This window comes from Mobula hypostoma, chromosome 18 (genome assembly GCF_963921235.1).
Source record: "Mobula hypostoma chromosome 18, sMobHyp1.1, whole genome shotgun sequence".
In the NCBI taxonomy this organism is placed as follows: Eukaryota; Metazoa; Chordata; class Chondrichthyes; order Myliobatiformes; family Myliobatidae; genus Mobula; species Mobula hypostoma.
This window is the reverse complement of record NC_086114.1, coordinates 41,044,501-41,057,960: the sequence shown is the minus strand read 5'-3', so window position 1 is coordinate 41,057,960 and position 13,460 is coordinate 41,044,501. Positions and strand designations below refer to the sequence as shown.

Sequence of the window (13,460 nt, the reverse complement as noted above, 5' to 3'; positions counted from 1 at the left end):
TGGGTTAGGATTTCTGTTGATTGCTGTTTAATAACTCCGACAGGCATACAGATTGGACTTGCTAGTTATGCTGCAGTTTGTTCTCTGTTCCTGCAACTAGCTGCTTAGAGAAGCAGGTTATTCCTACTAACTGAAAGATGGAATCACCAACTACTTAAACAGGGAGGACAGAAATTATAAAATATTATTTCAATCTGAGATTCAGATATTTGGAGGGGAAAATAACCTGAGTATTTTAATTCCAGGAGTTTGTTGGTTTTTTTTTAGACTTGATTATAGACAGGGAAAGGAACATACATGCCAGTTTGATGCAGAATTCAGGATGCACATGAAACTGAAGCTCGGCTTTTTGACATCTTCAAAATATCTGCTATTTTCATGATAAAAACAACAAATGTAGAGAGAGTCGTAATTTGTAAGATGATTTAATAGGCAAGGCATCATTCAAATTGGAGGGCTGAGGTGGTGGGTGGTGAAGGAGGAGGTGGTCAACAGGAAAGTGGGACTGGTAGAAGTAGAACAATCTTTATTAATGGCTTATTATTGCCACATATACCAAAGTACAGTGAAAAGATTGTCTTCCATACTGTTTATATAGATCAATTTATTACAGAGTGCATTGAGTTAGTCAACGTAAAACAATAAGGGATGCTGAATAAAGTGTAACAGCTATAGAGAAAAGCAGTGTAGGTAAACAATAAGATGCAAGATCACTATGAGGTTGCTTGCTTATCATCCTAGGGAACCACTCAGTGTCTTACAACAGTGGAGTAAAAGCTGTACTTTAGCCTAGTGGCCAGTGCTTTCAGGCTTTTGCATCTTCTGTTCAAGGGAGGAGAGGGGAAGAGAGAATGGCTGGGGTGATTAAAATTTTAAATATGCTTTACTGAGGTGTGAGAAGCATAGATAGATCCCATGGAAGTGAAGTTGGTTTCTATGATGTGCTGAGCTGTGTCCACAACTCTGCATTTCCTTGTGGTCATGGGCAGAGTAGTTGCCGTACCAAGCAGTGATGCATCCAGATGCTTTCTATGGACCATCTATAAAAGTTGTAAGGGTTGACAGGGACATACCTAATTTCTTTAGCCTCCTGAGGAAGTGGAGATGTTGGTGAGCTTTCTTGATGCAGATTGTGGGGGGAATCATCAAGAGCCAGGGTCGAAATTAAGATACAGAATCTCAGATTAGTAATAGTCTAAATTTAAATTTGTTTAGGTTTAAATTAAAGAGTTGAATGCCTTGCTCAAAGAAAGTAGTGAGAGAAAGGTTTTGATTTGTGGTGTTTGGAGAAACTGTGAGCTGTACCACAGATATAAGCTCCACTTGTATCGATTGAGACAATGTCCTGTCTAATAGGATGACCAGCGTCATGGACAAAACTCAATTTTTTAAAAAGGGGAATGTAAAATGCATTAACAGTATTAAAGCAGTATCATTGTTCAGATAGAATTGATTGGAAGATTAATAAGGATCACAAATTATAAAGATCATAGTATAGAGTAACACACCAAATACTGGAGGAACTCAGCAAGTTGGGTAATATCAGGACTGGTGCAAGTCCTGATGAAGGGCCTTGGCCTGAAATGTTGACTCTTTATTCCTTTCCATAGATGCTGCCTGGCATGCTGAGTTCCTCCAGCATTTTGTGTGTGGTACTCTGGATTTCCAACATCTGCTGAATCCCTTGTGTTAAAGATTGCAATATACTGTTAAAATGAACAAAATACTTGTAAAAATTTATATGAAGTATAAGTAAAGGTGATTCGGTCTGATTGCTCTTATGATTGAATATTTACTGAAATTGGGAATTACTTCAAGTTCTTAATATTTAGAAGGGAAAGGTGAAACAAGAAAGGATTGTAGAATAGATCTGATGGTAATGAGTGACATGATGTACATGAACTAGGAAAACTGGAAAGTAAAAGTTTGTGTGGAGACATTAGATAACAAGTAATACAAATGATTTATAGAAGTAACCTATGAGACCTCTAAAAGCAGTTGTGCTACATAATGGTATACAAATTAGAGCAGGTTGGTTTGCTATTTAAGGGTTGATCTCATTATAACCTCAACTTCATTTTTCACTCAAACCTCATTGGCCTTTCACTCCCTTGCCTATCAAGAATATATCTACAGTACCACTGCCTTAGACATTGTCAAAGGCTTGGCTTCCATTGCCCAAAACACAGCCCCCTAGGAGAAATTCTTTTGCCATATCATGTCAAGTGGGCAACCCTTATTTTTAAACAGTAGTCCCAGTTCTAAATTTTCCCACAAGAGGAAGCATCTTGTCAATATCAGAATAAAGTTTAATATCACTGGCATATGCCATGAAATTTGTTGTTTTGCAGCAACAGTACATTACAATACATAATTAAAAAAATCTGTAAAATACAAGAAGTACATTTGAAAGTTAAGTAAGTAGTGCAAAGAAGAGAGAAAATACAAGTGATGTAATGTTCATGGGTTCATTGTGCATTCAGCCTATATATCCACCTATCTGAACCCCTCAGTAGGTTCCATTCAATCCCTTCTCTGACTTCCAAACTCCAGCAGATACAGACTCCAGCCTTTTCATTTAAAACAACTCATCCGTTTCAGGTTTAGTCTACAAAGCCTTCTCTGCTCCAACACCTTAACATCCTTCCTTAAATAAGGAAACCAGTTTTGTACATAATTCTTCAGATGTGGTCCGAACATTTGTCTTCGGTTTCTCTAACAGTAAATTATTTTCCATCAGTGATCCTAATTTCTTCTTGTACATGCATGTTAGCCTTGTGTGAATCATACAACAAGCCACCCATATCCTCTCCATGTCAGAGCACTGCAATCTCTCTTCATTTAGGTAAATACAGCTCTTTATTATTTTTCTTGCTAAAATAGACAATCTTGCAATTTCCCTGCTGATTGCCTCCTTTTTACTGGCTCTTTGCCGACTAACTTAATTTTTCTACATCTCTTTGTAATCTCACTATGTCTAGTCATAGCTTGGGTAAAGTGTTAACTTATGAAATGATAAGCTTATTTCCTGATAATTATGACAAATTAGCAAAATATTTTTGAAGATAAATTCATAAAATGTACTTAATAGTTTCCTAGAGCAAGGTCATAGAGCTGAAAAGGGAAAAACAATTTTAGATGCTGTCCGTTGCAGTAAGATGGTGTTGATTAGGAATATTCTCGAGAGTTTCTTTAGGTAATCCCGCATTGGTTGGGAATGATACATTTAATTTAAGACCAAAATCTTAAATAAATGATAGGTACTGTATAAGATGTAGGTTGCCAATGGAAGATTGAGAAATCAGATAGAAGGTATGGCAGTAGGTGATGCATTTAAAATGGTGTAATTTCAAATATCTTTGTGCTATTAATAAATAAAAAATATAAGGAAAATAGAAACAGAAATAGAGCATTTAAACGCTTAAACTTGTAATATGTGATAATGCTGATGTTATAAACCTGCTTTTTCCTTGTATCTGCCATCACCTTTGCTTAACAAAAATTTATCCATTGCAAATTTAAAATTAAGAGTTATCAAGAACTGCAATTAGGATGAGTTGTCCAAATATTTCATATTCTTTGAATGCACGTGCTTCTGAAGTTTGTTGTGGAAAAGCTTGGCTCTAATTTTCAAAGTAGTTTTTCTTATGCTATATTCTTTAACCAGCAAAAGCAGTTTCTCTCTAACCATTCCATTGTGTCCCTGTAATTTCTTGAAAATTTCAGTCTTAAGCTTTGGTCATCTAAATTACTAGGAATGATAGCAATTTGCTATTTTAATTTAACACATAGCGTCCAGACCTGTTAAATGTTTGTTGCACTGACTCCAAGGGCCTCACCTTGAGAAACGATGTGGTAGAGATAGAAAAATGAGAGAAGAGGATGGCATTGTAGGAGACAGAGATTGTATATCGTAGCTGAGTGGACATGGAAGGATTGCTTTCTCTTTAGGCAGAATCAGACGTCACTGTGTGTGTTAAAAAAATAAATACGTACATACAAGTTGTCCATTTAAGACAGAAGTGCATTTACACTTTGGAAAGTAGAGAGTGTTTAATATTCTTCTCCCAAGGGAAATGGTGGATTAATGATGACCTGAGGGGATGACAAACTAGTGGGTAGACTGCAATGTGCGGATAATTTATAATCTTATTTAATAGCAGAGCAGATTCAAAGGACAAGTGGTCTACCTATGCCCATAAATCATATGCATGTATATGTATTGAGCTCAAAGGTTTGCTGAGTAACCCTTCCAGTTTAAGATGGCGCTGGTGAAGCTCAGCGACTGCTTGCTGGTGGCAAATAAAACAAAGAAAATAACTAAGTACTTCATTAATTACATTTTTTTTTGCAAAACAATCACTGCAAACAATAGGTTGTAACTTTCCTGTCAGAGTAGAGCTTTTGAACCGCCTGTACGACCTGGCATTTTTGCAGTTGGAACTGAGGTCTCGAAGGTGCAGAACAACTGCGGCACGGTATGTACAGGCTGAGTCGATGTAGTGACTTTTGGGTCGTAGAGTGAGGAATAAGCCAGTTTGGCCATTTCTGGAGTGAACGTGGAGGCAGTTAGATTTGGCAGAACCGTAGTGAGGTGAGCGGAGGCGATGCAGAGTCGAGATGGTGGGGCCCTGACCTGGACCTGAGAGCCTGAGGTTTGATTAATTTAAGTGCTGAGCCAAACTGGAAATGTTGGGTATGGGCTGCATTGAGGTGGTGGAGCACCAGCCTGAGAGCTAATCAAAACGGCAGGTTCTGGGTCCTAGAGCAAGGTATGGATGATTTAAACACCGGGCCTGATTGAAAAAGACAGGGTGTTGGACCGGAGGCGAAGCAGGGGCCGGTTCAGATCGCTGCTTCGTGAGGTTTACTTGTCTCCGTGCTGAACTTCAACTTGTTACTCAATGAGGTTTTCTCATCTCCGCACCAAACTGTGGCCTGCAGCGATCACAGTGTGAACTTCAGTTCTGAATGCTATTTGTTTACTTTTATTGTTTGCATGTTTTCCCCCTCGTTTTTCCTCTGCACGTTGGGTGAGTTGTCATTTGTTTTAATGGGATCTATTGGGCTTCTTTGTTTTGTGGCTGCTTGGCTTTGAGTATAATCAAAAGGATTGACGATGAGTAGATTATTTTAAGTTTGAGGTGGGATTTAGTGGGATATAATGAGTTTGAATGTAATATTTTGGTGATCATCTAGGTGGGAAGAGGACTTGGATGCTATGAAGTTTTATAAATCAGTCAAGCAACTAGTTTATTCACAGATAGATTTTATCTACCCTAGTAAGTATAGCAAAACAGATTTTTTTTAGGAGATGAGAATCTAATATGTGTTGATATCCAGAGATTCGGTGCCCTTGCACATGGATCATAATATTAGCATCTGCAGATTTCTTCTTCATAATATTAGCATTCAGGTTTAGCAGATAATTGGGAACAGAAATAATCTGTTAGCTGAGAATCTTGAACATCCAAGAAAGGAATCTTGCTGCAATTGCTGAGACAGCATCTGATTAATTCTGCTTATAGAAGGTACACTTGCTGTTGAGGTGGTGCAGCATGGTGAGCTGGATTAATTGCTGCAGGTGTCTTCATTTTCTGGAATTTAGCAGAAGGAAATATCAAAACAAAGTTTCAGTTTAGCTTATAAAAATTAATAGAGGGCAGAATAAAATAAATGTTGAGAAAATGTTTCCACTGTTTGATAGTCTAGAAAAAAGGCTAATTTCAGAAGGATTCTATCATTTAGTCCTGAGATGAACTTTCATCATTTAGTGCCATTTTGAATTGATGTAAAAGATGACATGGCAATAATTTGAAGATCAGGAGAACTTTCTCCATTGTCCTTGTAATTTCTGCTTAACAGTCCATCACACAAAAGGCAACTATGTTATCACATCTTTTTTATGTACAATGTCGGTTCTGTGTGTTATCAGGAACTGTGCCTGTGATATTGCTACGAGCAAGTCTGTACCTCTCCGTATTTGTGCACATGACAATAAGCTTAGCTTGATCCTCTTTATCAAGCTTCATTTTTACTTTTGAAACAGTGACAACAGATTGCAAAAGTGTTTTGTACGCTGTTTGGGATATTCTGAAGTTGCTATATAAAGGCAAGCCCTTTCATCAATTCTGCTTCTTAACATTTATTTGCTTTTTCTTTCATTTCCACCGGTATGGTTTATTTTGTACAATCAGTTCACAGTATTGGGAATCTTACAATGTATCAATTTTTTTCCCGGTATCTAACTTTCATTGAACATGACATGCAAAATGTTGGCGACCTGACTTGGAAAGTCTTTTTCAACACTAAAGGTGGAGCATAATTTAGAAATAAAAATGATTTAGAACATCACCCAACAGTTCACGTTGTACCAATAAGTGAATTATAGTATTAAAAATGAACTATTGTTAGCCATACTGATAAGTTAACTTTTGTTGTATTTCACTAATTCCTCTGGAGGAGTAGCACTGTGTATATAATGAGTTGGTAGCTTGAATCCTGATCTTTTTTTTCCCCTAACAGTGTGTTCTCTATTTGTGGACTCTCAAGATTCTATACCCAAGTACTTTATTCCTTTTACGAGGGAATCACGAATGCAGACATCTCACAGAATATTTCACATTTAAACAAGAATGTGAGTAAATATTAACTTCCGTTGCAAAGGATTCGTCTTTTATTCAGTAACTCTATTCATAATGGTCTGGAGGATTGTGGAGAAGGTAAATCTCTTGCTTGCCCTGTGGTTACTGTAGACTGGGATGACCATACAGTTCTGCAGTTGTTATTGTTGGGCAAATAGTAACACTGTGATTTTTGCATGGAGCCTGTAATGACTGATCTTCAGTCTCTGTAGCCCGGTCACAGAAACATTTAGAATTAGACAGTTGGTTAATTACTGAGCTTCCATTTAACTTTGCATTCACAAATAAAGTGTCAGCTATACCTATAAGTTAGTATCAGTCCAGTTAAACAGCAGTTGAGCACTTGTTTATCCCTATCAATGATTCTAGCAGTGCATAGCATCTACTACTGAAATTGATTGGGTGAGAAGGTAGAAGACTTTACAGAAGTAGGGAAGTTTATTTGTGTTAAATGCAAGATGCATTTTTAGATGGGTTATGGAAGAGAGCCCATGTATTATGGAGACTGGAAATCTCCAGTTCAAATTTCAGCCTTAGCAGAGTCAGTAACATCTGTTATGGCCTTTTTAGTGGCATTGCATTAAATGTTTTGTCTAAGTGAAAAAGCTCTGATTTCTGGCACATGCCTACGTGTATGAATAGATTAAGCACATATGTTTTGTGAGTGATGGCTAAGCGTCTCTGACTACGCTTCCATGAGGAATTATTCTTCTGGCCCTAGTTGGTTGGAGCCTCCAAGTTGAATAATACGGGAAGAGGAGGGGGAAAAGAAGCGTGCATTTATTGGCTATTAGGAACTATTTGGAAGTCAGCAACTCCAGGGGTAATTGTTACCAAAAGGGTCACTGACGGAGGAGGAAAGGGATATCAATAGTAGGGTAGATAAAAATAAATATCTGAAATAGTCATTTGATATTACAAGAAACAAGTTCAATACCTGAATATTAATCTTCAGTATCTCTACATAGGTAAAATCAAATATTCTGAAAGAGTGTATGATGCCTGCATGGACGCTTTTGACTGCCTTCCTCTTGCTGCACTTCTGAACCAGCAATTTCTTTGTGTTCATGGGGGGCTTTCACCAGAAATTCATAGTTTAGAAGATATTAGAAGAGTAAGTATTTTATGTGATATTCAAAATCATTACATAAATCACTATTGCAGTGGTGACATTTCTTGAGGATTTGAATAGAAATTGTAATGTCTGCTGTGGATTTTCACAGCCCATGTTTGTAATGGGTGGGATTGTAAAATTAAAGTATAAAATTATTTGTTCAATGTTTGTTTTGGATACCGTCTGCATCCCACAGATTAAAGAATTGAGTCCATTGCTCCTTTTAAGAAACTCAATTCTAAACTTCAGTGATGTCCAACTGATAAGTTGCAGCCCTCTAATCCTTTCCTTCAGCAAGGCACTTTAGCCTGTATTTTTATATCATTAATGATTTAAAAAAAAATTTTATACCCTGTATTTCATGACATTGAAGTACAAATTTCTGCTCTCCCCGGTACTTCCCGTTCCCCTCCTTTCCTTTCTTCCAAAGTTTACTGTCCTCTCCTGTTAGGTTCCTTCTCCTTCAGCTCTTTATCTCTTCCATATATCCTTTCTCAGCTTCTTACTTTATTGCCTCTCTTCACCCACCTTCTCCTTCACCTGGTCCCACCTGTCACCTGCCAGCTTGTACTGCTTCCCCTCTACCCTCCTATTCTGGCTTCTGCCTCTTTCCTTCCCAGTCCTGATGAAGGGTCAACTGTTTAATCCCCTCAGTAGATGCTGCCTGACTTGCTGAGTCCCTCCAACATTTTGTGTGTGAGCATGTTGCTAAAGATTTCTAGCATCTCTTGTGTTGAGGAAGTTCTTCAAAGGAGTTCTTAGACGCTTGAAAACATGCAGTCATTATTTGAAACAGTATATTATTTGAGCTCTCTAATCTGGAAGTGACATTCACAGAATATGTATGTGACTCGTAAGGACAACATTTAATGCTTAACAAAATTATTACTGAGTTATTAAATAATCTGCCCCCCCACCCAAAAAAAACTGTGGTTCCTGCGGTGTGGTGAATCTCAGAAGCTACTTGCTATTGAATTGAGTATTTTAACTTGTGATAACACTGATTTGATGATGAATTTCCAAATCAGGTTAAATTGTGTTAGAAGGAAGGAAGTGGAATTTCAGCTAGGAATGCGATTCATTGGTGTATATTGACTTTTTTGTTTTCTTGACATGTCTCTTCACAGTTAGATAGGTTTAAGGAGCCACCTGCTTTTGGGCCAATGTGTGACTTGTTGTGGTCAGATCCTTCAGAGGATTTTGGAAATGAAAAAACTCAAGATCACTTCAGTCATAATACAGTGCGGGGATGCTCCTACTTCTACAGGTACAGTTAATGGGCAGGCTGACTTTGTGCATTAAATTTTAGATTTCTGTGTTTTTATATTTAAAAAAATACTTTCTTGTTTCAGCTACCCAGCTGTTTGTGAATTTCTTCAAAATAATAATTTGCTATCAATTATTCGTGCTCATGAAGCCCAGGATGCAGGGTAAGAATTTTTCTCAATTCATTTGAAACATCTATACATTTGAAATCGTAATGTTGGAAATAATGGGAGATTAGGCAGCATCTCTGGAGAAACTGAGTTGGTTTTTCAGGTTGATGATATTTTAGGGTAAGTTAGAAATCTAACATATTTCAAGTAGTAGAAACGCTGTTGCTCTGTCATTCAAACTCTATGTTCTCAGCATGCAATCAGTATTCTACCCTTCCCTTTACAGTGCAACCAGAAACATCAAGCTCTGTAACTTTTCCAAACTATGATGAAAGATAATGGACGAAAAACATTAATTATTTCTGGCTATAGATGCAACCTGACCTGATGAGAACTGTACATCTCCAGCATTTTCTATTTCAATTTCAGATTTACGACATCTCTAGTAGTTGTACTCAACAAAAAACACTATCTTCATCTTAAAGTTTAGCTCTCAAATAAGATTCCACAAAATACGTACTCTGGAGTCATTGAGATATGGATTTGTAATTTATGATATGAGAAGACGAAGGAATGGAGTGGATGATCTGATCTCATCTGATGATTATTTTAAAAAGAAAGTCCTTTGTCATCTAGTGCGTTGCAGATGTGTAATATTGAAAACATGGTATTGCGTGACGTGTACAAAGTACAAACTATCACTTTGCCTCAATATTGTTGGGTTGCACTATTCTTAAAACCTGGTAGGATTTGCACTCTTGTGATTTGCTTCAGTGTTAAATATGTACTGTCTTAAGTTAGACTTTGATGCACTTAATAATTGAAGAATCAGTTAACGTTTGGTGTAAAGTTTTGCACAAGGGAATGACTATTTGAATTTCTAGCATTGAACTACACCCAGTATTGGCAAGTTTAATTCCTGGTACCAGGCCCAGATTGCCATTGGAAAATTCACATTACCAACTCATGTACTAAAATGGCAAAGATAAACTTCTAAATCTTGTCTAAATAATGTGCATAACTTATATGGGGAATAGATCAGAGTAACCTTGGAATGTTATTTTTAAGCTGTACATTGCCTGAGTTTGTTTGGAAATTCTTATCTTGAAATACATTGAGATCATAATTGTAGTTCCGAGCAGCACTTCTGTTTTTGCAACTGAAAATGTAGAGGTAACTGAACAATTGTCACTGAGTTTTAAATCTGCAACCCAGGGATTTAGCTAGGATCATGTACTATGTAACTTAGCTAAGTTCATAGACTAGGAATGACATAATTTAATATTATGTCTTTTAATTCAGTAATTGATTAGAAATATCATATTTCATTACAATTTGGTGACAGTCTTATATTCTCTAAGCCTTTAGTGTTCATACATATTATGCAGCTTCTACTTGAAATTGATCCCTGTACTTGTGCATTTCAACCTTGAGTGGGCTGAAGGTTCGTCTCGATTGCATCTTCAAGTGCTCTATAATGTTCCTGTCTCACTAGCTTTCTTTTCTGTTTTAACTGCTACCCGATACTTGCCCTTCAAGAGCTCATAATTACAAGGTTGTCGTGACTGATAAATCTGTTTGAAGTGAACTAAACTTTCCCAAGGTTTTTATGCTAATTTCCTCTTCTGTAAGTTTTATTTGTGTTATTTCTCTCAGTATAATTGGTGGAAAAGAGTGAACTAGTGTGTCCTATGTCTAATCTAAATGTAGCTTAGCTTGACAATCATTCTTTCATTGAAGCGACACACAAAATGCTAGAGGAACTCAGCAGGTCAGGCAGCATCTATGGAGTGAACAAACAGTTGACGTTTAGGGCTGAGGCCTTTCATTGAGCTTGAATTTACTTTTTTCTTGTAACAATCTACCAGTAAGGTTGCAAGCTATATTTTGGCTCTAGAATCCCTGAAAGTTGACCTTCAAAGAAACCTTGCTATCCTAATATGATCTTAAACTGAAGCAACAAATAGTCTGCAAGAGGAACTTCAACTCATTTCCTCCCATAGATGCTGCTTGAACATCTCTTTATAACTCAGGCCCTTGAGTCTTGGCAACATTCTCATAAATAATCTTTGTATTCTTTCCTACTTTATGACATCATTCCTATTACAGGGTTAGCAAAACTACATATAATACTCCCCAAGTGTAGCCTTGCCAGCATCTTGTCAATGCCCATCTCTTGTACTTATTCCCTTGAAGTCTAGCCTGCCAAACACCTTCTTCACTACCTTATGAAGAATAACATCTTAGTATTTGGAAGTGGTTCAGAGGTATTTTTCAGCAAACTATGTACCTGTACTTCTAGATCCCTTTATTCTACAACGCTTTCCAGGGTCCTACCTGGATTTGACTTCCCAAAAATGCATCACCTCACACTTAACTGAGTTGAATGTAGTTTTCTAATTCTTGGCCTGCTAACCTAACTTGTCAAGTTATCATAACTTTCTTCGCTGTCTTTGATCCCACCTATTTTAGTATCATCTGTAATTTTACTAACCAAGCCCATCAAAATCAATTATATAAATAATGAACAATAAAGATCCCAGCTTAGATTCCTGTGGAACACCAGTAGCCATAGGACATTATCACTATTTTAACTGATTCTCTCAACTTTAGTGCAGTAATGCTAGTCACAGAAAACAAACATACAGTAAACAAACAGGTCCTTTGGCCCGACATGTCCATGCTGTTTCTCAAGTTATTCTATTCTCGTTTACCAGGGTTTATTTTGTCGTCAAAGAATCTTTGCTTTGGCAAGTCAAGTGCTTGTTAAGTTGTTTCTTAAATGTCGGGAGTATCTTTCTCAAACTTCTTGGACAGTATATTCTGGATTATCTGGGGGGGCGGGAGTCGTCTTCAGATCCCCTCTATACCTCTTATTTACCTTAAACCCATGTCCTCTGGTCTTGAGCACCTCTGCATAGGGGGAAGACTTCTGACTATCTCCCTTATCTATGCCTCCTACTTTTTTATACCTCTTTCAGGTTTCCTCTCAGTATTAGTTAGTGAACACAGTGGAAAAATAAGCTGAAATACTTTGACTGCTGTGTACATACATCTATTGATGCTTCTGGACACATCTTCAGTGATGTTCCTGGAATCATTGGGTGTTTCGGGTCTTTCAACATCATACTAACCTATCGCTGAAATTTTCTGAAGATTATGCTTGCTTTTTAAAAATGTAACAAGGGAGTCATTCATTTATTAATATTAGTTCCATACAGAATGAAATGGGAAGAATAACACTGGACAACAGTTTTTTTTCAAAAGTGTTGCTTCCTCAGATACTCTTTTGTTTATGATAGACCACTTGAATCAGAACACAAATATAATTTCAGACTACTTGTATCATGTAGGAATTTGGAGAAACAAGAAATTAACTTTTATTGAATATAATGCATTTAATTGCATAACAATGCCTGTGCTTTGCAATAGTTCAATGAAGTTGATGATTTTCATTTGTACTCAGTGCCTGAGGCTTCTTGCTTAAGTTTGCAGGTTTTGTATGCTTGAAGCATGTTGTCAACCAGCTATACGTAGTTGCTGCTCCGTAGCTGCCAAGAAAATTTTCAACAGCATCCTTGAATGCCTTCCATGCGATTTTCTCTGGTCCCCCAAGAAGTTCTTTGAATTGCCTTTTATTGATGACCTGTTTGATTGTGGACCAACAAAAAAGCCTTCCTTAATCTTGGCATCAGTTATTCTGAATTGGATTATGAATTGAAGTAACAAATCTAGGTGATTTCAAGCAAATGGTGCATGCAAGGGAAATGTCATGGTGATTTTCATGATCAGCAGCCCAAAATCCATTAATACACCCAAAAGTATTCAGGAAGCAAAATCTTTGTTGTCCAGTGTAATATCTTTAGTAATTGGAAGTGGTTCAGATATATTTTTCATTTTGTAGACAAGATTGTAATTTCACAACTACAGCTCAAAAATCAAATATACTGAAAATGGAACGTATGACATAATATTAATAAAGTCGCAAAGTACTGTATCTGTGCTTTGTTTTCACATTTTTTGTATTTTTATTTGACCACAAGTGTGATTGCGCCAACCTTTGACAGTGCTCTCTATCTATTGTAGTTACTTTGTTCTGATTTGGGGTCCATTGTATTCCCAGTTCCTTTGGTGCAAGCTCAAGACGTGCAAGGAATGGGTCCAGCTGGATCTGTCCTTAGGGTACACAAACCGTGTCCCATGTGCACTCGATGAATGTAGTCTGAGCCCTTCAATTGTATATCTTATTGTTTGTACAGCCTGTAACTATGTGGAAAATCTTGCACCCTTTTGTGCAAAACACATTTCATGCAGAATACTGAGCAG

At 37.1% G+C, this 13,460-nt stretch overlaps 1 protein-coding gene and 1 non-coding gene across 3 annotated transcripts in view; both read left to right on the top strand.

The window, feature by feature from the left end:
• The window catches only part of LOC134358500 (serine/threonine-protein phosphatase 2B catalytic subunit beta isoform), a 113,676-nt gene that overhangs the window by 62,653 nt on the left and 37,563 nt on the right, over positions 1 to 13,460 (top strand). For both annotated transcript variants that reach the window (XM_063070787.1, XM_063070788.1), the window contains exons 4-7: positions 6,526 to 6,637; positions 7,613 to 7,758; positions 8,886 to 9,025; positions 9,111 to 9,188. In XM_063070787.1, coding sequence (XP_062926857.1) covers positions 6,526 to 6,637; positions 7,613 to 7,758; positions 8,886 to 9,025; positions 9,111 to 9,188 — 476 coding nt within the window. The remainder of the gene's footprint in view (positions 1 to 6,525; positions 6,638 to 7,612; positions 7,759 to 8,885; positions 9,026 to 9,110; positions 9,189 to 13,460) is intronic.
• Positions 6,738 to 6,875, top strand: LOC134358639 (small nucleolar RNA SNORA84). The gene has a single exon (XR_010020910.1). It is a non-coding gene; the product is annotated as a small nucleolar RNA SNORA84 (small nucleolar RNA).